This window comes from Chrysochloris asiatica, unplaced genomic scaffold (assembly GCF_000296735.1).
Source record: "Chrysochloris asiatica unplaced genomic scaffold, ChrAsi1.0 scaffold00012, whole genome shotgun sequence".
Taxonomy (NCBI): domain Eukaryota; kingdom Metazoa; phylum Chordata; class Mammalia; order Afrosoricida; family Chrysochloridae; genus Chrysochloris; species Chrysochloris asiatica.
Genome location: NW_006408530.1, coordinates 12,714,006 through 12,737,610, shown reverse-complemented (window position 1 = coordinate 12,737,610; position 23,605 = coordinate 12,714,006). Strand labels below are relative to the sequence as shown.

Genomic DNA, 23,605 nt, shown 5'->3' with positions numbered 1-23,605 from the left:
TAACCTCATATGGATGCGAAAGCTGGACAGTGAATAAGGAAGATTATAGAAGAATTGATGCCTTTTGAGTTGTGGTGTTGGAGGAGAATACTAAAAGTTCCATGGACTGCCTAAAGAACCAATAGATATGTATTGGAAGAAGTGCAGCCAGAGTGCTCCTTGGAGGCCAGGATGGCTAAGCTTCGCTTTTCATACTTTGGACATATTGTCAGGAGGGAACAGTCGCTAGAGAAGGATGTCATGCTGGGTAAGATGGAGGGTCAGTGAAAAAGAGGAAGACCCCCAACGAGATGGATCAGCCAAGTGGCATCATTGATGGTGTCAAGTGTGGCAGCAGTAGTGAGGTTGGCCCAGGATCGGACATTGTGTCATTCTGCTGTGCATGGTGTCGCTATGAGTCGGTTCCAACTTGATGGCACCTGACAACAACAACAACATGTGTTGAAGCAATGATCTCGTCTCCATTTAATGTGTTTTGCTGCTTTGTCTAAGATCAATTGACTGTGTGTGGATAGATTCACTTCTGGGTTCTCATTCTGTTTCATTCATCCATGTATCTTTCATTGTACCAGTATTAGGCTGTTTTGACCACTCTGGCTCTGTAGTAAATTTTGAAATCAGGGAGTGAGAGGCCTCCAACTTTGTTCTTCTTCTTAAGTCGAGTATCCAAGGTCTCTTTCCTTACCATAAAATGTTCATAATCATTTTTTTTTTTACATCTCTTTAAAGAACGTTGTTGGAATATGGATATGTAGATTGCTCTGAGTAGTATTGACCTTTTTGTAATGTTAAGTCTTTTTATCCATGAGCATGGTATATTCTTGCATTTTTATTTTTATTCATCTCTTGGTTTCTTGTAGCATTTTGTAGTTTTCTTTATATAGGCCTTTGTTTTCTCTGTTTAGATTTATTCTTGAATATTTCCTAAATATTGTTTTGGTGGCTATTGTAAAAGGTATTGTTTTCTTAATTTCTTTTTCAGAGCTTTATTAGTATGGAGGAATTTGAACTGATATGTTGATCTTTTACTCTGCCACTTTGCTGAATCTTCCAATGAGTTCCAGTCATGTTCTTGCTGAATCTTTTGGGTTTTCTATGTACAGGATATCATCTGCAAATAGAATTTTACTTCTTCTTTGCCAAGTTGGATGCCTCTGATTTCTCTTTCTTGCCTCATATCTTTTGCTAAGACTACCTAAGTCTATCTTTAAGTCAAATTTGTATATAAGTTGAAATAGGTATAATTTGTATCTAATGTCAGTTAGTCAAATGTGTATCTTACTATATATACAGTACATGGTGTACCTTTGTATGCATAAAACATTAAAGAAACACTTCCATATGCACACATCTGTAACATAATAATGCAGAAATAATAATGTTTTGATGTTCTTTGAAAAGTAGTACCCATTTGTTTATTATGCACCATTGTAGATATACCTTGAATGTTTTATATATAGGTTTGGGCGGGTACTTGGTTTGTAATTATATGCTATATCTAAGTCAGATATGCATTTGTAACTCATGGACTGCCTGCAGTTTATCCTTTCTAGACTTTAATTTTGCACCATTTGCTTACTCAAAGTGACTCTATAGGGCAAAGTAGAATTGTCCCACAGTGTTTTCTAGACTGTAGTCTTTGCAGAAGCAGATTGCCAGGTCTTTACTCTGAGAAGTTACTAGTTTTAAACCATCGACCTTTTGATTGTCAACTGAACATTTAACCGTTAAGACACTCGGGCTCCTCATTTCTGTAGTAGTTGTTGTTGTTAAGTGTCATTGAGTCAGTTCCAACTCATAGCGACCCTGTATAGAGTTTCTGAGGAGAAACCACCAACCGTGTGGTGCAAACTGACCTTGGTCAAGTGCTTATCCTACAGAGTCACACCAAGACTATATACTACACTGAATCTGTGTCAAGAATACTAAACCATGTCATTGGAGAACTATAAACAGTAAATGAACGAACACAGATATGTTCCAATTTTATAATTTTAAGCCTTGGACTTCAAAATCCTCAATGGAACGCTTCATTGTTATTAAGTGACTTTGAGTCAGTTCAGACTTATAGTGACCCTGTATAGGATTTCTGAGGAATTGTCGGTGGGGTAGAACTGTGGACCTTAGGTTAGCTCTCGAGTGTTTATCTTACAGTGCCACACCAGGACTCCTGGAATGCTCTAGGCAGCCATTATTAATTGATTGGAATTAACAATAAAGGTGAAACCCATTTGGCATTTCTGCCCAAAACATTGGTCTATTTTTTGTCAATTTTAAGTAGTGTTCTTATGCCTCAATGGACTCTTCTTTTGGAAATTGTTAATAATCATGTAATGATTTTTAACATGAATTAAATGGGTGATAATTCTCAAAGACTCAAATCCAAAGCAAACAAATAAAAGGCAGGTTAAGTAGACTTTAGAATTGTTTTTGTTGCGTGCCTTCAAGTCCATTCCAATTCATAACGACCCTGTATAGGGTTTCTGATGAACATCTGGTGGGTTTGAACCACCAGTCTTACAGTTAGCAGTCCACTGCTTATCCTGTATCACCATACCAGGGCTCCTTACTTTGGAATTATGACATTGTTTTAAGACAAGGATTGCAAACTACAGTCCATTCTGCAGCCAGTTTTTGTATATAACCCATGAGCTGTGAATGTTTTTTCCTATTTTTCTTGTTTTCTTTTTAAATGATTATAAGGGGGAAAATTAAAACCATATAAGTAAGAGTTTGACATGTTAAAATACATGAAAGTCAGTTTTTAGTGTCCTTAACTAAAGCTTTATTGGAACATGTCTGTGTTCATTCATTTACTGTTTATAGTTGTCCTCCAAGGACATAGTTTAGTATTCGTGACAGAGACCATATGGCCTGCAATACCTAAAACATTTACTATCTGGCCATTACAGGAAATAGTTTGCCAGTCGTGTTTTAAGATAAGAATGTGGGCAGTAAATGATTGCTGTTGGATTGTTTGATTAATGAGGGATATTATTTTGTTGGTATTTTCAACAAGTTTCTGAAAAGGAATAATTTAGAAAATGGCTTTTTGTATACACATAAGTAATAGAAATAGCCCTTTGTTTATAAAATATAGTTGATATAGAGTTACTGACCATAGTTTACAATATCAGCTCATGCCATTACTTCTTCCACAGTTGAGACGAAGTCTATGGCACAGATAACCAGCAGTTTAAAATTACATCTCTGTGATAGAACAGTGGTTCTCTTGATTTGTTTCAAGACCCCTTTAGATTCTTGAAAAGTTGTACCTAAAGAACTTGTGTTTATGTGAATTACATCTTTAATATTTACCTATTAGGAGTTAAAATAGAAACAATTAAAAATACTTACTAATTTGTTTGAAAATAATCATAAATTTTTTACATAACAACAGAAGAATAGATTTTTATGAGAAACAGTTATTTCCCTAAAACAAAACATTTAGCAGAATGTCTTTAGAAATTGTTTTGGTAGAAGACAATTGGATTCTTGTGTCTTTTCCTTCATTTAGTCTATTATGATACGTTTTGATTGGAGTATATGAAGAAAATCTGGCCTTACACAAATACATAATTAGTGCATATAGGAGAAGTGTTTTAATATCATTTTCAGGTAATTTTGGATTATCATGTTTATTGAAGTATCCTTTATACAGCAAAATGTACTTTTTTAGTGGCCTGCTAACCACAAGGTCAGCAGTTTGAATCTACCAGTCACTTCATAGGGGAAATATGAGACTTTCTGCTCCCATTCAGATTTCTAGACTTGGAAACCCTATTTAGGGTCGCCTTGATGGCGTATAACCACTGCCTAACCACCACAGTGATATGGATTTTGATTAACCCATATGGTCCTGTAACCACTGATACAGTCAAGTATAGAAAAGTTTCCTCATGTACTCTTGTAATCAATTCCCTCCCCTCATCTTTGGCTGATTTCTCTCCCTATAAATTTACGTTTTCCAAAATATCTTGCAAATGGAATCATATACAGTATATAGGAGCCTGGCTTTTTAAACATTTAGCATTATATGTTTTAAATTTATATAAATTGTAGCTTTCACTAGTTCATTCCTTTTTTATTGTATAGATGCTTGTGTATATATTTGCTAGTGATGTACATTGGATTGTTTCCAGTTTGGGGCAGTTATAAATGAAGCCATGATTACTGTAGTAATGTTCATTGTTCATGGTTATTGTAGTAAACTTATTGTAGTAAAGTTCATTGCAGTGAAGATTCTTCCTAATAAATAATTTAGTACCTGGTTTTATAGATCATCAGTACGTCTTTTATATCTTCTTATGGTCATCTCTCATACTTAGACCATTGTAACAGATTTTTCAAGGTATTATAACTAATAAAGGTTGTATAGTCTTACGTTGGAGTCGTTGTGTGGCTCTGTGGGTTAATGCGCTGGACTGCAAGATTGGTTTGAACTGCAAGGTCAGTGGTTCAAGCTTACCAGTCGCTCCTAGGAAACCCTATACAAGGTCGCTATGAGTCGGACCAACTCAACAGTGCATAACAGCAAAAGCAATTTTTATTTTAATACTTCAGGATAAGAATTTTTTATGTACATTCTTTACTTTGGGTTTCTGGAATAGAAGAGAGGTGAAATAGCAGATCCTGTTTTTATGTTTTTCCCTTCTTGCGTGAAACACAAAATTTCTAAAACATACTTTTCTTACAGGTAAAACCTACTTCAAATTATCCTATGCATATATTAAAACCCATTTAGTATAAGTTTCTATAATTTTGTAGCAATACTTTTTTATTTAATATTGTACTTGATTCAAGGTAGGGCAACTCTGTTTCCATGAGTAAGAAATTTACTTTAAATAGATACTGAAAAAAATTGTATTTTTGTGTTATGCTTTCTTTCCTTATAGATATGCAGTTGTGGAGAATATGACAAGTGTATATTTAAATATAAGAAGCTACAAATTATTTTTCAATGGCTGGACCTTTTTGCATTCCCAAAACCTATTCTGAGAATTCCAGTTGCTCCACAAACTAACTAAGCCCATGAGCCTTTTTTTTTTTTTTTTTTTAAATAACACCATTCTGATCTGTGTATAGTGGCATTTTGTTGTAGATTTAATTTGTATTTCATTAATGATGCTGGGCAGCATTCATGTTGAATTTGTCTTTCATAATCTCTTCTTTGGTCAAGTGACTGAATCTCTTGCCTATTTTTTTTTTTTTTTTTTTTGTAATTGGGTAGTTTATTTTTTTCTTATTGAATTGTAAGAGTTCTTTATATAATCCGAATAATATCCTGTATTGGATGTGTTTTGCAAATATTTTCTTCTAGTTTGTGAGTTTTTAATTTTTTTAACAGCAGCTTTTGAAGAGTAGTGGTTTTTATATTGATGAGATCTAATTGACCTATTCTTTTGTAGCTCACATATTTTTATGTTCTCTGTATAAATTATTTTATAATGCAAGATCACAAACTTTTTACATAATGTTTTGTTATAGAATTTTTTATAGTTTTAAGTTTCTGATATGTTTTAATTTCTATATATGGCATGAGCTATGGATTAAAGTTCTTTTGTGTGTTTGTTTGTTTTTTTTGGCATATGAATGTCCCTAGTCTCAGTTGTTATAAAGACTCTTTTTCTCTATGGAATTACTATGGCATTGTGTTGTACATCAATTGACCGTATAGATGTTGGTCCATTTCTGGACTATTATGTTTTATTGATCATTAAGATCCCACTGTCTTGATTGTTTTAGCTATATGTTGCTGTTGTTGTAAAGTGCCGTCGAGTCGGTTTTGACCCATAGCCACCCTGTATAGGGTTTCCAAAGAGCAGCTGGTGAGCTTGAACCTCCGACTTTGCAGTTCAAATGGCTTTGCAGTCTGGTGCATTAACCCACAGCTCCACACCAGGACTCCTAGTAAGGCTCAAATTCAGTATGAATTATCCCTTGTAATTTCCCCCCCTAAATTGTTTTGAACTTTCTAGTGCCCTTACTTGTCCATATAAAATAAGAGATAGTTTCTTAAAAGTTAATTGCATTGTGGAGTCTGAAATTATCAGTGAATTTTGTGTCTTCTGTCAGATATTAAAATCAGCCAGTCTGTCTGCACACTGTTACTGTTGTTGTTAAGTGCCATGGAATTGGTCCCCACTCATAGCAACCCTGTATAGGGTTTCCAAGGGGCGGCTGGCGAGTTTGAACTGCCGACCTTGTGGTTCAGGCAGACCTTGTGGTCCATTACTTTATCCCACAGTGCCACACCAGGACTCCATCTGCACACTGAGTAGATTTTTTCCCCCCTACAAGTTGATGCTTTTGTAACATCGCACATAATTCACTTGGAAATTGTTGGTTTTCTGAGTTATGCAGGCTTTCTAAATATGAACACATTGCACTGTACAATATTTAAAAATCATGTTTGTGAACATCACTATTGACCTCATTGAGACATTATCATACTTACAGTGGTTAATGCAGGTTTTCCAAGATTCTTTTTTCATTTGAAAACTCAACTTTTATCATTAGCAATACATGTTGTCAAGTCTTTTTATTTTGAAGTAATAGGCACAGGTTAATTTCTGAGACCCTGCTGCCAGTTGCCGAAATCTGAATAATTACAGTTCATTTTACAGCTTAGTCATACAAGGGCTTTTCCCTGAGGTAACCATCATACTTAGGCATATGCAGAACTGATTTTGTTTACCTCCCATTTTGTAAAAGAGAAAATTGAAAAGATGTCTATTTGAAGGATAAGATTTAATAAAGTTAATAATTTTCTTTGTTTCATCAGGACATTATGAAGTGAAACTGGTTTTTTCCAGGGAACTGTTACGAAGGTGGTTATGTGCCGACCCTATATAGGGTTTCTGAGGCTGTAAATTTTTATAGGAGTAGAGCGACTGGTAGAGTCATATTGCTGACCTTGTGGTTAGCAGCCCAACCCATAATTTACTATGCTACCTGGACTCGATGGCACTTAACAACAACAACAACAACCTGGGCTCCTAATGTGAAATATGTTCTCAATTCTTAAAATTTTATACCTAGAAACCTAAACCAAGTGTTATAACACTGGCAAGACAAGTAAATAGTAATAATTTTATGATCACTTGAAGACAACCTCTGATTTTAAGAGTTAGTACAGTTATATTAAGTTACTGTTTATTATCTTACAGGTGCTATCCTTGGCAGATCAGAAACTCAGGAGTGTATTTTCTATAATGCTAACTGGGAAAAAGATAAAACGAATCGAACAGGTGTTGAACCCTGTTATGGTGACAAAGATAAACGGCGACACTGTTTTGCTGCATGGAAGAACATTTCTGGTTCCATTGAAATAGTGAAACAAGGCTGTTGGCTGGATGATATCAACTGTTATGACAGGTATGGAAACATTTTATTGTTAATGACAATATTGAGTGATATTCATTTCTCCCCATCCTTAAAAAGGTAATGACCATTGCATGGATTTTCACTCAAATGTTTCTTGGTCTTTTAAGATGGGATTACAAAACACTCCAGTGACAGAATAAATCTTTTAAAGCAATAAAGTAAATATAGAATGTTTATATTTTGGTGATTGTGGTTATGTGCTGTGGAGTGGGTTCAACTCATAGCATCCCTGTACAGGGTTTCCGAGGCTATGAATTTTTATGGGAGCAGAAAGCCTCATCTTTCTCCTGCGGTGCACCTGGTAGTTTCAAACTACTGACCTTGAGGCTAGCAGCCTGAATTGTAACCACTATGCTATCTTTGATTTATTTTGAGTCGTTTACCAAGTAGGGAGAACTTTAGAAAAACCCCATTTCTTTATTCATGGTTTTAGGATTATAAACCCTTTTTTTCTTTGGTGCCAGCTTAAAACAAAAAGACTAAAACTTCATTATAGTATTTAATGATCTTTTCATTTCCTCCTTTATGTAATAGGGAGGAATTGATCTTACTACATCCCTTCTTTTTTTTTTCCTTGCAAAGTAAACTTTTATTCTTTACCCCAAGAGATGTTTTGACTTGACATAGAGAATTACAGCAGAACTACCACAGTTTGCATTGTTATTGTTAAGTGCCTTTGAGTTGGCTCCGACGCATAATGACCCTGTATTGGGTTTCCAAGGAGTGGCTGGTGGAGTTGAACCACAGACTTTGAGGCTAGCAGTCCAGTACTTATTCTGCAGCGCCACACCAGGATTCCACAGTCCTCATAGAAAACTACGTTTTATTGCAAAGATCTTATTTAAATAGTTTTATTGTGTACAAGAAATGAAATACTTGTAGAGGGTCATTTTATTGATTGCCTGTGCTCTTTCCACGAGGAGTCTCATAGATGGACTGATCCCTAAACTGTCTCAACCACAGGATTTCCAGTGGGGTGGGTACTAATGACTGCCAGAAACATTTTGGAGCCAAAAAGTGCTGATATACTTACTGAACACTAGACTCCTCCTGGTCCCTCTTCAGGAGCCTCAACTGATGACTGGGAATCTGTGATTGATTGTCCATGTGTGACTAATACCGAATTGTATTGAATAAGCCCATGAAATCTGGATTTGCTCCACTTTCCATAAGAAATTAAAACGTAGTCATTTAATTTTTAGTGTTCCGTGTATGCCTTTAAATCAGGGAATCATCCAGGAATTATTTCTTTATAATTATGTATTTTAGTTACATATTTGTTTACAGAAGTGATAATTACTATTATGAAGGGTTTGTAGGAAGAAGAAGAAGCCATGGTGGTTCAGTGATTAAAGTACTTGGCTGTTAACCCAAAGTTCAGCAGTTCGACCCTGCCACCAGTTCTGCAGGAAAAAGATGTGGCAGTCTGTTTCCATAAAGATTCACAGCCTCGGAAACTCAGTTGTTGTTGTTGTTGTTGTTGTTGTTGGTAAGTGCCATCGAATCAGTTCCATCCATAGCTACCTGGTATAGGGTTTCCGAAGAGCGGCTGGTGAGTTTGAACCTCACACCTTGCAGTTCAAACTGACCTTGTAATTGAGTGCTTATCCTCCAGCACCAAACCAGAACTTCTGGAAACTCCATAGGGCAGTTCTGTTTTGTTCTTAAAGGGTTGCTATGAATCAGAATCAACTCAATGGCAACAAATTTGGTTTGAAGTGGGGAAGAATTGGGAGTAAAATGAGGTTTTGGGATCATCTTTATCCCAAACAGCCTTTTATTAATTAGTTGAAATGAGAAATCCATATTCTATTGGTGACAAAAAGTTATGGTGCTTCTTACCTAAAAAAGTGTTTCAATTGGGTGAGACTCAGGCAGTGTTAAAGTATGTAGATAACTATTTTTACTGGAGATAGAACTTTTCTAGATAACAGAGAGTGGGCTGCTTAGTACATAAACTTGTTCTTATAGTAATATTGCTATGCCAGATTTGGTTCTGGGCATTTAGTGTAACTGAAAAATATGTGAGCTTTTGTTTTTATTCTCTAAATTAAAAAACTAAATAGTAAGGATAATAAAAGAAGAGAAAGGAAAAGAGTCAAAATATTAAAAAGACAGCACAAGATTTTTGTACATAAAACAAAAAGCCCAAACTATCAGTTATTGAGTCACTTTCTAGTGACCTTATCTGACTCATCGCGTTTCCAAGGCTGTAATTTTTATGGGAGCAGACTGCCACATCTATATCTTCTTCAGGGTAGCTGGTTTGAACCACCAACCTTTTGGTCAGTAAACAAGCTATTTAACCACTGTACCACCAGGTCTCCTTTTAGTACTGTGTGTGTGTATGTATGTGGGTGTGTGTATGTATATATATATATGTATATGTATATATATATATGTGTGTGTGTGTGTGTGTGTGTGTGTGTGTGTGTGTATACACACACAGATGGTGAGTTTGAACTTCATCCTTGCAGTTCTAACTATCTTGCGGTCTGATGCTTATCCATGACAAACTATGGATAACATTGCGAAGAATGGATACTGGCAAACACTTAATTGTGTTCATAAGGATCATGTACATAGACCATGAGGCATTCTAACCGAACAAGGGGACACAGACTGGTTTAAAATCTGGAAAATTGTGCACCAGGGTTGCATTCTTTTATCATATTTATTTAACCTGTATGCTGAGCAAATAATCCGAGAAGCTGGATTATATGAAGAAGAACATAAAAAATCGGAGGAAGGCTCATTAACACCCTGTGATATGCAGATGAGACAACCTTGCTTGATGACAGAGAAGAGGACTTAAAATACTTAACTGATGAAGACCAAAGATCTCAACCTTTGATATGACTTGCATTAAAGATATAAAAAATCCTCACCGTTGGAGCAATAAGTAACATGAAGATAAATGGAAAAAAGATTGAAGTTGTGAAAGACTTCATTTTGCATTAGGCAAATGTGCTGAACAAGACCCCTTTAAAGTGTTCAACAGCAAAGATGTCCATCTGAAAACTAAAAGTGCGCCTGACCCAAGCCTGCTATTTCAGTAACCTCATATGCATGTTAAAGTTGGACATGAATAAAGAAGACCATAGAATAAGTTGATGCATTTGAGTTATAGTATTGGAGGAGAATATTAAAAGTACCATGAATTGCCAAAAGAACAAACAACAACATATGTATAGGAGTCCTGGTGTGGCATTGTAGGATAGTGCACTGGATCCACAAGGTTGGTTTGAACTGTAAAGTCGATGGTTCAGATTCACCAGCTGCTTCTCAAAAATCCTATACAGGGCTGCTATAAGTCACAACCTACTCAACAGCTCTTAACAAACACACACACACACATGTTGTTGTGCAGTGCCAGTGAATCAGTTCTGACCCATAGCGACCCTGTGTAGGGTTTCCAAGGAGCAGCTGGTGAGCTTGAACCGCCAACCTTGCAATTCAAATGGCTTTGCAATCTGGCGCATTAACCCACAGCACCACACCAGGACTAATATACACACACAAACACATACATATATACACACATATGTATATATATGTGTGTGTGTGTGTATATATATATATATATATATATATATGTTGTTGTTAAGTGCTGTCGAGTCGGTTCCGACCCATAGCGACCCTGTACAGGGTTTCCGAGGGTGTAAATCTTTACGGGAGTAGAAAGCCTGATCTTTCTCCCGTGGAGCAGCTGGTAGTTTCGAACCGCTGTGCTACCAGATATGTATATCTGGTAGCATAGTGGTTCCGAATTGGGCTGCCAACGTCAAGGTCAGCAGTTTGAAACTACCAGCGGTTCTCTGCGGGAGAAAGATGTGGCATTCTGCTCCCGTAAAGATTTACAGCCTCAGAAACCCTGTGCAGGGTCACTATGAGTCGGAACCGATGCCACAGTACTTAACAACAATATATATATATATATATATAGTTTTTGGTTTTTATGTTCATGAAATTGATTGGATGGAGGAAAGTAATTTTCTTGAGCTTCTTTGAATTGCTAGGTATTTAATCATATTGAAAATCTTCTGTTTTCTAAAGCCTAATTCTAAATATAACAAATCAGTTTTGAAATTTATGTGTTTCTCCATACAAATTGTTAAAAGTTAGCTTTCATTTTTCATTTTACTTTTTACTACATACATACGAGTAGGCTTCAAAAAGTTAAGTAAAAATTCCATTATTGTTTAACTCCATATTCCATGAACTTTTTGAAGGCCCCCCTCATATTAATATAGCTTTTATTTCAATGTTTGGGGTTTGTTAAAAGGGCTTTCTCTCTGAATTTCTTGAGCTTTTCATTTTTTAGAGTTGATGTTGTTAAGTGCCATCCAGTCGGTTCTGACCCATAGCGACCCTGTACAGGGTTTCCGAGGGTATAAATCTTTATGGGAGTAGAAAACCTCATCTTTCTCCTGCGGAGCGGCTGGTAGTTTCGAACCACTGACCTTAAGGTTAGCAGCCTGATTCGTAACCACTACGCTACCAGAACTCCTTAGAGTTGATATTTAACCTTAATATTCTAACAACCATCACAGTGGTTCTTAAATTCACCTGATGTTTATTAACTCCCAAACAAAGCAAACCCACTGGCATCAAATGCATTTTAACTCAGACCCTATGCAGGAGTTCTGAGACTATGTCTTTATGGCAGCCAATAGTTTCATCTTTCTTCCGAGGAGTAGTTGGTGAGTTTGAATCGACAATCTTGCTGTTTAACAACCTGACACCTAACCCACAGAAACACCAATATTTAAAACTGTGATTTGTATTTTTCTTTTATATATATGGCTGTTTCTTAGTGGTTGAATTGGGTTTATTCTAGACGCCAAATCCATATAATTTCAGCAACTTTGGCCATGTTTAAGAGGCTGCTCATTTTCCCCCCTTTAATTAACCCATCTGACTCTAATCAGTCTTTGAGTTACTAGGTCCTTATGTTTGATGTTGCTTACTATTCTCTACCTGTTTCTGGAGAAAAAAAAGGGGGGGAGGTGGCACACCATTAATTTCCAAGCCTGGTTTTGGTGTCTGATGTTGAGATATGTTCTGTTCTTGAGATATGAGCTATATCCGTTTTTATATTCTATTTCTATATTCAAAAAAGCTGATTGCCTTGTGTTGATCATCAAAAAACAAACTGCAACAATGGTGTCAAAAAGCAAATGTGATTTTTATAAAATCAGAAGGGACTATTTATGATGAGATGTATTAATAGGCATCCAGAAACATTTTTGAGTTTTAAGAATTGATTATATTAATAAAAATCCTGAAGTTAAATATAAGTAATTTATTTGATCTCTGAGAACTTTAGAAAAATGTCTATTGTAAGGTTAGTATAATGTTGATTTTAATTTTTTTCTACTCTGTTTGTTTATAGGACTGATTGCATAGAAAAGAAAGACAGCCCTGAAGTATATTTTTGTTGCTGTGAGGGCAATATGTGTAACGAAAGGTTTTCTTATTTTCCAGAGATGGAAGTCACACAGCGTAAGTTCACAGGGAATACATAGGTCTGTTCAAGTAGTAAATTGAAAATAAAGCTTACATGTGTTGGGTGGAATAATATTCTCACTTCTTCCTTCCCTATTTTTTCCCTAAAATATGACATAGTAATAAATATCTATTTATATATGAGTTGGTTTTTTTCCTCCCTTTTCTACAGCTACTTCGAATCCAGTTACACCTAAGCCACCCTATTACAACATCTTGCTTTATTCCTTGGTGCCACTTATGTTAATTGCGGGGATTATCATATGTGCATTTTGGGTGTACAGGCATCACAAGATGGCATACCCTCCTGTACTTGTTCCAACACAAGTAAGTTCTTGTCTCATAGTTTGTGCTATTTGAAAATGATGTCTTTTTGAAGAAAAAATACTCTAGGGTTTTGAAATAAGTGAGAATCTTCTTAGTCTCCTAATTCTCTATCCATACATATTTTTTATTGCCTTTGGTGAAACCTATAAGATTGTTGGAAATCATTTTCTTTTGGCATTTTGAATGTTTATTCTTATGTTGCTTATTCTTGCAACATTAACTTCCTGTGGCCTAAACTTCTTATTTAAGGGTCGAGGTAGACTAGAGTGAGGGATAATCCCATTCTTACTCCTCTGTGGAGAGTTTTGCGTGCATTCCAGTACTTTAAAGTATGAGATACACCTTGCTTTTTTTCTTGATAAGCAGTTACTGGTGAGAAGAAGTGATATCACAACTCTATCTTTCCCTTCTCTCTTTTCCTCCATTCCTAAGTTTTTATGTCTTTTTCAAGATTACACACAAGACATAGGGAGGGGCTCATGAAAGTAACCAAGAAGGTGAGCCAAAGGGTTCAGAATGATGATGTTGTTGTTACAAAGTGCTGTCAAGTTGGTTTTGATTCATAGTAACCCTTTGTAGGGTTTCCAATAGCAGCTGGTGGGTTTGAACCTTGTGGTTACCAGTTCAGTGCTTCTACTACAATCCCACACCAAAGCAGACCCACACAAATTCTCGTGCTAGGGAGCAGCATTTCTCATTATGTCATGTTGTTGGTTCCAAGTATATATACATACATATACATATACATATATATATATATATATATATTTTTTTTTTTTTTTTTTTTTTGCTTGCAGTATATTAAGTGTGTACTGAAGACTAAATATTTTATAGTGTGGTGGGTCACAGATTACACTCATTAAAATTTCCTCATTCTCTACCATGTCGACAGTTGGCACTGGTCCAGTGTTTTATAAGAACTTTTAGTAGTAGTTAATATTATACAAGTCCAGGAAAGCTGGTAACTTTTCAATATACTTGCTTGAGACATCTCTAAACTCTTGATTTTTACTGTGTTTCATTTAACTCGGAGGATCAGATTACCTTGCCCTTATGTATCTCTTCATTTAACTTGAGTTTTCTAATATCTGTAGGATTGTTAAAACTTTATAGGAGAAAATGGTGAAGTCCTGTAAAGTAATTCCTGTCCTCTCAGCTTTATTTATATAACACTTCTTTCTCAGTACTTGCAGCAATCTGTTGGAATTAGATCACTGATCACCATAATTTTTGTAAAATGTGTATGTGGCGACATAAACCAAAGGAAACATGCCTTGTTTAGGAAATTAGATAAGCACACTATTGGGTGCAACGTTTTCATTTTTAAACATTAGTGACTAATTCATGGGTTTATTAAAAATCATGTATAAAAATATTTTTAAATAGAAATTTTACTTCCTAATGTATGTATTGTTTAGTTCAAATGGCCATTTACTTTTGTTTGTGGCAACCAGTTTTTATTTATTTTGGTATTTAAATATGGAAGAGAGTACACAGTTCTATGATAGTTTCCGGAATTTATCTAAATTTTTAATATGATAGAAACAAACTGGAGACCATATTTACAAACAAATTCATGTTTTTAAAAGATAGGACTTTAAAAAATAGTGCTGTAATTTTTATAGGCAATTTTTTTTACTGATTTGTAAACTATATTGATACAGATAGTTAAGACATTTATTTAAAAGTCTGGATATTCTATATATGTTGTTATTGTTTGTGCCTTTTAGTCACTTCTGACTCATAATGACCCTGTATAAAGTTTCCAAAGAGCAGCTGATGCGTTTGAACTGCAGTTCAAACCGACCTAATCGTCCAAAGATTATCCTATAGCGCCATACTAGAACTCTATATATGAAGCCACTTTATTTAGAAGTGCTAATTAAGTCAAGACTTCAGACTTTTAAAAAGAAAGAAATCCGTTGTTATTCATAAATGTCTATAAACCAGAGAGCTTCAAAGAGTTTCTAGTTTTGTGAGTTTTAGATATTTTTTGTTGCTGTTTAGTACTTAATTGGTCTGTGGTGAATGTACATTAACTACATGAATTGCTAAAAGGTAAGGAATACATTTCAAAGTTTTGTACTGAAGTGGCCTAGAATGATTAAGCTTTGCTTTGGCAAATGAAAGACATATCTGACTTTATCCTTTCTGTTGTAAACTATGGAGTCCTGGTGTGCTGGAGTATAAATAAGCCACAAGATCTGAAGTTCAAGTCCACCTGCCCCTCTTTTGGACACACTAAACCAGGGTCACTGTGAGTCAGAACTGACTCTACAATATGCAACAATAATATTATAAACTATGTTGTGCAAAAAGGGTTTTGTTAGCAATGTAAAACTTTATTTTATGCCATTTCTTACTGTCTGTGAAACAAATAGTATGGTATCATCCTTTAAGCCTTAATTTTTGATGAGCGGTTTATGTTAACTAGTTCTGTGGGTTCCTTAGTGTACATCTTGTTAGAAAAAACTGATTTTTCTCCTATTAAATATGATTGGAAATCATAGTAAGCATCCATTAAACACTTAGGGTATTATTAAGTTGTATTCATACATATAACTATGCAAGGCTAAGTCAAAAAGTGTTGCTACTACGTACTAGAATTCCAGTTCATGCAAACACAGATTTACTCCTAACCAAACATGTTTAAACATGTCTCTGTGATAAGTGGATGGCTGCAGACAAGTTCTCTCAGTAATGCACTTGTCTTAGTTTTGTTAGGGTGTCTTAGCAAAAAAGTACAATTTAATAGTAGTTTCTGAGGGGATCAGCTGGGCCAGTTAAATTCAAGGCAGAGAGGTCAACTCAGAAGGTTATAGGGACTGGTTTTTGGGAATCCAGAGGGGTAATTTTATTTGAATTTGAATTGATGCGATAGCTGCTGATGTTGTTGGGATCTCACATGGTTTGACATTTTTAATTTTAAGTAATTATCTTGACTTAGCAAGCTTTTGGCTCAATGGTTGCTAAAAGTGTCGCATGAAGATCACTTAGCTCAAAGAGTTTTAAAAGCAAGATCATCACTAATAAAGATGATTCGTGGAATGAATCATAACTGGGGATGAATCTTAGATTTACCAGTATAATCTAGAGAGGAAGGTCCGGTTGTATCATAACATCATTCAGCCATGTCAAATAGGGAAAGGATGGTTCTTGTACTTTGGGTGGAGTCGGGAAATGTAACTAATTTTATTAATGCTAGTACTCATAAAATAGATTGACTTTGTATAGCAGACTTTTAAACACATCTCTTGTTTTCTCCCTCTTTCTTTTCAAATATTCTTTTACTTAAAACATTAGTTATGAACATTGTTGTGTGCCTTTGAGTTGGTTCCAAGTCAGAGCTACTCTGAATAGGGTTTACAAGGAGTGAAGTGACTGGTGGGCTTGAACTGTTGATCTTGAGGTAAGCAATCCATTGCTTATCCTACAGCACCACACCAGCCTTTAAAAATGTGTGTTTGGAATTAAAAGACAATGGAATTTATCCACAAACTTTTTGACACTCCATACATGCTTGTTGTAACAAGACAGATTATATAGAAGTATTATGTAAAATAACCAAAAGCCCTAGTAGAACCATGGGTTAAGTGTCGGGCTACTAACCACAAGGTTAACACTTCAAACCCACCAGTTACTTCACAGGAAAAATATGAAGCTGTCTGCTCCTGTAAAGATTTCGTCTCAAAGACTCTAAGGGGGTGCGGGGTCCGGGCAGTGGTAGCTATACTCTGCAATATAGTATCTCTGAGTTGAAACTGACTCCATGTCAGTGGGTTTGATTTTGATTTATGTTAAAGAAAAAAGAGAGAGAATATGCTCCTTCTCTCCCCCTTCTCTATCACTTTTCTAAAATAACATATTTTAATAGGTTGGTATGTATCCTTTGATACCTTTCTCTAATATGTTTGAGTACATACATTTTCTCCTTATACCAATGATAAAATTTATTCTACAACAGACTTCTTTTACCAGTATATTGAGGATTACTTTTATGCTCAATGCTTTTGTCTTGTTTATATTTAATGATAAGCTTAAAAGTATGAAATTTAGTGGTGCACTATTGTATGCTCATGGAATACAAAAATTTGGCAAGTTTTATTAGCGTGGAGTTTGTTTTAGGTTCCTGCTGTTTGGGATACGCATCTCATATATTTTTAACTGCCATTATTTTTACCATGTTTAACATACTGTGACATAATGCTACTATCTTACTCTTGAGCAGCTTTTTTTTTTTTTTTTTTTAATTGCCTAAAAAGCAGTATGGGAATGCTACCAATATCTCTTCTTTTTGGACCCCACCTTGGTGTGTTATTATTTTTATGTTGACTGCCTAAATTATGTCATATTTGTACATTTTGTTGTTGTGTGCTGTGGTGTCAGTTCTAAGTTATGACCATGTATAGGATTTTTGAGGCTATAAATCTTTATGGGATCAGTGAGCCCCATCTTTTTCTTATGGAGTGGTTGATGGGTTTGAACTGCTGACCTTGTTGTTAACAGCCCAACACAAAACCTGTTACACCACGCTGCTTCCTTATACCTTTATGTATACTTGTAAACAATTGTGAAGGGGATCTGGTGGCACAGAGGGGTAATCATTAGGCTGCTAACAGAAAGGTCAGCAGGTCTAATCCAGCAGCCATTGTGAGGGAGAAAGATAAAGCTGTCTGCTTTAGTAAAGTCTTATAATCTCAGGAAACCTTGAGAGTAGCTCTGTTCTGTCCTTTAGGAAGTCTACATGAGTTAGAGTTGATGCAGTGGCAGTGAGTGGGTTAAATAGATTGTAGTGAGAAGTGTCATAAATTATACGGAGACATGCGATAATGTGATACAGACTTATTCTTTTGTCCACTTAAGTACACAGGCATGTACTTGGAGAGTTGCTGAAATACTATGTCCAAAAGCAAAAAGGGGAAAGGGAGAAAAGAGAAAAATTTAAATCTTTATCAGAAGCTTAAAACAAGTTATACAGCACATTAAAATTAATCAAAGCGCCTGGTTTCTAAACACGACTTCCATTTATAATTTTAAAATCTTGAGATCAGCTTTCCTTTTGCCTTGTGTGGGGCCCTATCTGCCAATTTACAAATGGAATGAATGCAGATAGACCAGAGCACATAATTTATTTGTTTTCTTGTCTGGCAAGGGGTTGATGGATATGAACAAGTGAGTTTGCTTTTTCTCTTTATTCTTCATTTCCTGGACATGATCCTAGATCTGTTCCTTCATTCATAGTTGCTTAATCACTGTCAAATTAATTTAATAACAGTAGAAATGAAAGAAAAGTCCATTTGTTAATGAAAGCTGCTTATATCAAATGGACTGGGAAGTGATTATCATGTATATGTGTGTTTTAAGCCCCTTAACCACTCATCTGGAGCCCTGGTGTGATACTGTAGGATAAGCACTGGGCTGCTAATGGTAAGGTTCATGGTTCAAACCTACCAGCTTCTCCTTGGAAACCCTATATGGGATCACTATGAGTGGGAACAAACTCAGTGACACTTAACAATGACAACAATAACCACTCAGGATTTTTGTTTTCTTTACATTGAAGTACAGTCTATACTGAAGCTTGTGTGTTTGATCTTCATCAGTAAGTACTTCAGATCCTGTTAACTTCCTGCAAGCAAGGTTGTGCTTATCATAGATTTTTGATGAGTCTTCCTCTAATTCTGATGTCATGTACTTCTTCTTCATATAATTTACTTTCCTGAATTATTTTTTCAGCATGCAGATTGAATAAGTATGGTTAAGGGATATAACCCTGTCTTGGTTAATGTAAAGTGTCAATATTAGCTCTTGTTGCCAACACAGGAAAAGGCTTAAAATGGTACTCAAATCATTTTTATTGAAATCGTTCTGCTATAGATCAAATTCAGTGCTTTAAAATTAATTTAGTGCAATGAAATACTTCATTTCGAGAACTACATCAAGCATTATACTGAGTTCTTTATACTTATTAATTTAATCTTGTAATACTTGATGATATAGGTTTCATTATATCAAATCCATTTTATAGATAGGGAAATTGAGGCACAGATAGGTGAAGTGACTTGCCTAGAGTCACCATATTAAATGTCAAGGTATATAAAGATTCTTGCCCACTGAAATAATTTTAGTTAAAATGGCTTATTTCAATAAATATTTAGGATTCATAAATAAAATATTTATTAGGATAAAAGATTCTGATATATAAATAATGTTTTTATAATGAGTGTATATAGTGAGCCTGGAGTCCTGGTGTGGCACTGTGTATTAATGTGCTGGTCTTTAAAGTTGATTTGATCCTCAAGGTTCAAGCTCACCAGTCACTCCTTAGAAACCATATACAGGATTGCTATGAGTTAGAATTGACTCAATGGCACTTACCAGTAACAACATCATAGTGAGCATGGTGACTCAATAGTTAAGTACACAACTGCTTAACCTAAAGATTGCCTGTTTTTAAATTCACCAAGTGAGTGTGAGGAAGAAAGATCCACAGATCTGATGCCATAAAGATTATAGCGTAGAAAACCCTACGAGGCAGTTCTACTCAGTCACATGGGATCAGTCACCGTAAGTCAGAATTAACAGCACCTAACAAAAACATGTATGGATTCCTGGTGTGGCACTGCATGTGCTAGACTGCAATGTCAGTTTGAACCATAAAGTTGGTGGTTCAAGCTTACCAGCTGCTCTTCAGAAAACTGTATACAGGATTGCTATGAGTTGGAACACACTTGATGGCACTTGACAAGAACAACAGCAAAATATGTACAGCCTTATAGGTAAACATAACCATTTTACCACAACACAATAAATTTATCTGTAGCATGGTTTGTATTTCCTTTTTCTCATCTTCACTTTTACAGTGTTAATGCTAAAATAAATAAAATTAAATGTCTTCTCTAGCTAGTCATAATCCTGACAGCAGTCAGAAGGATTGATGGACATGCCCATATTTCTTCTATACATAAAACCTAGTGCTGGCTCTCCTGAGATTCTAACCACTTCTTGGGAAACATATTCAAAACTTCATTTTATTCACCTTGGTCTTTACTTTCAGGAGAAGTAAGATAAGAGAAATTATAGGAAGTAGGAGTTGATACAACTTTAGAGTCATTTTGAAGATCTAGTTGGGTAGAATTATGGATGTGTACTTGCTAATATCACTATTATTGAACCTGTTAATACATCTTACTTTTTCTAGCTCAGAAATATTTATTCTGATGTTGTTATTAGGTGCTTTCAAGTTAGTTCCTACTCATGTGAACTTATTCACAAAATGAAATACTGTCCGGTGCCACACCATCCTCAACAATTGTTGCTACGCCTGAGCCTAACCCTGCTGCCACTGTGTTAGTTCAACTTGTTGAGGGTTTTCCTCTTTTTTTTTTTTTTTTTGCTGACCCTCCACTTTACCAAGTGTGATGTCCTTCTTCAGGAACTGGTTCATCCTGATAATGTGTCCGAAGCATGAGAGACAAAGTCTCTCCATCCTGGCTCTAAGGAACATTCTGTCTGTACTTCTTCCAACATATATTTGTTTGTCTAGTACTTCATAGTACTGTTTATATTTTTATCCAACATGATAATTCAACTGTATCAGTTCTTCTATGGTCTATCTTATACATTGTCCAACTTTCACAGGCATATGAGGCTATGGAAAATACCATGGTTTTTATCAGGAGCACTTTAGTCCTCAAACTTTGCTCTTGAACACTTGAAAGAGATCTTGTGCAGCAGATTTGCCTAGTATACAGTACTACTGCTTTCATGAGTGTTGATGTGGATCCAAGCAAAATGAAGTTTTTAGAAACTTCAATATTTTCTTCAGTTATCATGATTTTATGTATTGGTTCAGTAGTGAGGACTTTTGTTTTCTTTACATTGTGGTACAACCCTTACCAAAGGTTATGATCTTTGATCTTCATCAGTAAGTATTTTAAGTCCTCTTCTCTTTCGGCAAGCAAGGTTGTATCATCTGCACATTACAGATGTATTAATGAATCTTCCCCCAATCCTGATGCCACATTCTTCTCTATATAATCCAGCTTCTCGGATTATTTGCTTAGCATACAGATTGAGTAAATATTGTAAAAGAATGCAATGCTGGCACACAGCTTTCTAGATTTGAAACCATTCAGTGTCTCCTCCTATTCTATGTACAGGATCCTCATGAACACAATGAAGTATTCTAGAATACCCATTCTTTACCATATTATCCATTTTGCAAAGTCAGTATAGCATAGTTAGACATCTTTCTGGTATTTTCTGTTTTCAGCTAAGATTAATCTGATGTCGGCAATGGTATCCCTTTTTTCACGTTCTTATCTGAATTCAACTTGAACCTCTGGTAGGTCCCTGTCAATATACTCTTTTGCAGTTGTTTTAAAATTTTCTTTAGCAAAATTTTACATGCCTGTCATATTAATGATATTGTCTAATGATTTCTGCATTCTGTTGGGTTGCCTCTCTTTGGAATGGATACAGATATGGATCTTTTCTAATCAGTTTGCCAGGTAGTTGTCTTCCAAATTTCTTGGCATATATGAGTGAGCATCTCCAGCATTGTGTCAGTTTGTTGAAATATTTTAATTTGTATTGCATCATTTCCTGAAGGCTTGTTCTTTGTCAATGCCTTCTGTGCACTTTGGACTTCTTCCTTCTATGTCATTGGTTCTTGATCATATGGTTGAACACACACCATTTCATTTTGGTACAACGACTGTAGTCCTTCCATCATCTTTTTTTTTTTTTTAAATGTTTTATTGTGAATTATGTGGTAGTGTACGTGGGAGAATGTTAGTTTTACATTCATCCAGTCCTATATTATTTCATTGCCATGGTTACAATCCCCTCCATGCATCATCAACCAACCAAAGGGTATATACCCTGCAAACCTGCCCCCCCCCTCCCCCCCCCCGGTCATCAGCACACAGCCCTTGCCCCATCTCTCTACGTTATCATCTCTGCCTCCATCTCTGGTGTCACTGCTTCTCTGGATAGGGTCCCACTCACTGCTCTTTCCATCATCTTTTAATGCTTCCAATATTTTGACCATAGAATCCTTCAGTATTGTAAGTTGAGGTTTGAATTTTTTCTTCAGTTTTATAAGCTTGAGAAATGTTGATCACGTTCTATCTTTTTGATCTTCTAACTCCAGGTCTTCTCACATTTCATTCTAATGTTGTTAAGTGCCATCGAGTCATTTTCGACTCATAGCAAGCAAACCTTGTACGGGGTTTCTGAGGGGCAGGTGGTGGGTTTGAACTGCTGACCTTGTTACAATCCAGTGCTGATGCTACAGCGCTACACCAGGGCAAACATTATATTTGTTGTTGCTGTTAAGTGCCATCGAGCCAGTTCTGATTCATAGCCACCCTGCATAGGGTTTCTGAGAAGTGGCTAGTGACTTTGAACTGCCGACTTTGTGGTTAGCAGTCCAGTGTTTATCCTATAGCACCACTCCAGGATTCCCCCCACACACTATATTACATCTTCATCTGTTCTATTTCTGTTTACTTGGCAATAGTAGCTTTTTCTTTAAATTGAAAATAGTAAGAAAGCTAGATGATTATAAAGTGACATTCAGTATTTGTCAGTTTTCACATAGTTTCGATGGGTGGGGGATTAATTCTTGATTATTCTAAGAGATTGTTGACTTACATATCAAAATTAACAAAAAAGAAAAGGAAATCTTGGAATGGTTCAAATAATAAAAACTTGTAGCTCATAATTTATGTTCATATATGTGGGTATATATATGTTGTAGTTAGTTGCCATTTAGTTGGTTCCAGCTCATGACAAGTCATCTTATGTATAACAAAACATTGGTCCTGCATTATTATCATAATCGTTGATATGTTTTAATCTGTGTTGTGACTTTTGTCAATCTACCATACACACACATACATAAGGTTGCTCAAAAACTTCATGGAAAAATCCTGTTTTCAGTTCCATGTATATACATATATAGAGAGTCCTGGTGTGACACTATGTGTTAATGTGCTAGATTGCAAAGTCCATTTGAAATGCAAGGTTGGTGGTTGAAGCTCACCTCCTGCTCCTTGGAAACCCTCTACAGGGTCGCTATGGGTCAGAACCGATTCAACGGCACTTAGCAAGCAACATGCATATATACAAGGGTGACTTCAAAAAGCTGTGGAAAAATGAATTGGAAAGATAATGGAATGTTTCCAGTTATTTTGAAGCCCCTCCCTTATGTATGTGTATAATCAGAATTAGTATTTCTAGAAATATTTCATTAAATTCCAGATCTGTTTCTCTAACTACGTATATTACATGTCTACAGTTGAGTATCTCTAAACACAAACCAATCAAAGGTAGTGATCCTCTTCCACAACCTAGTTCTCAGTAAGTGGAAGGTGTT

General features: G+C 35.7%; 1 protein-coding gene across 2 annotated transcripts in view; it reads left to right on the top strand.

The window, feature by feature from the left end:
* ACVR2A (activin A receptor, type IIA) overlaps positions 1-23,605 on the top strand; it is a 141,758-nt gene that overhangs the window by 81,800 nt on the left and 36,353 nt on the right. The window contains exons 3-5 of one of the 2 annotated variants that reach the window (XM_006834558.1): positions 7,170-7,377; positions 12,782-12,891; positions 13,067-13,221. In XM_006834558.1, the coding sequence (XP_006834621.1) occupies positions 7,170-7,377; positions 12,782-12,891; positions 13,067-13,221 (473 nt within the window). The remainder of the gene's footprint in view (positions 1-7,169; positions 7,378-12,781; positions 12,892-13,066; positions 13,222-23,605) is intronic. The other variant, XM_006834559.1, reaches the window with a different exon arrangement.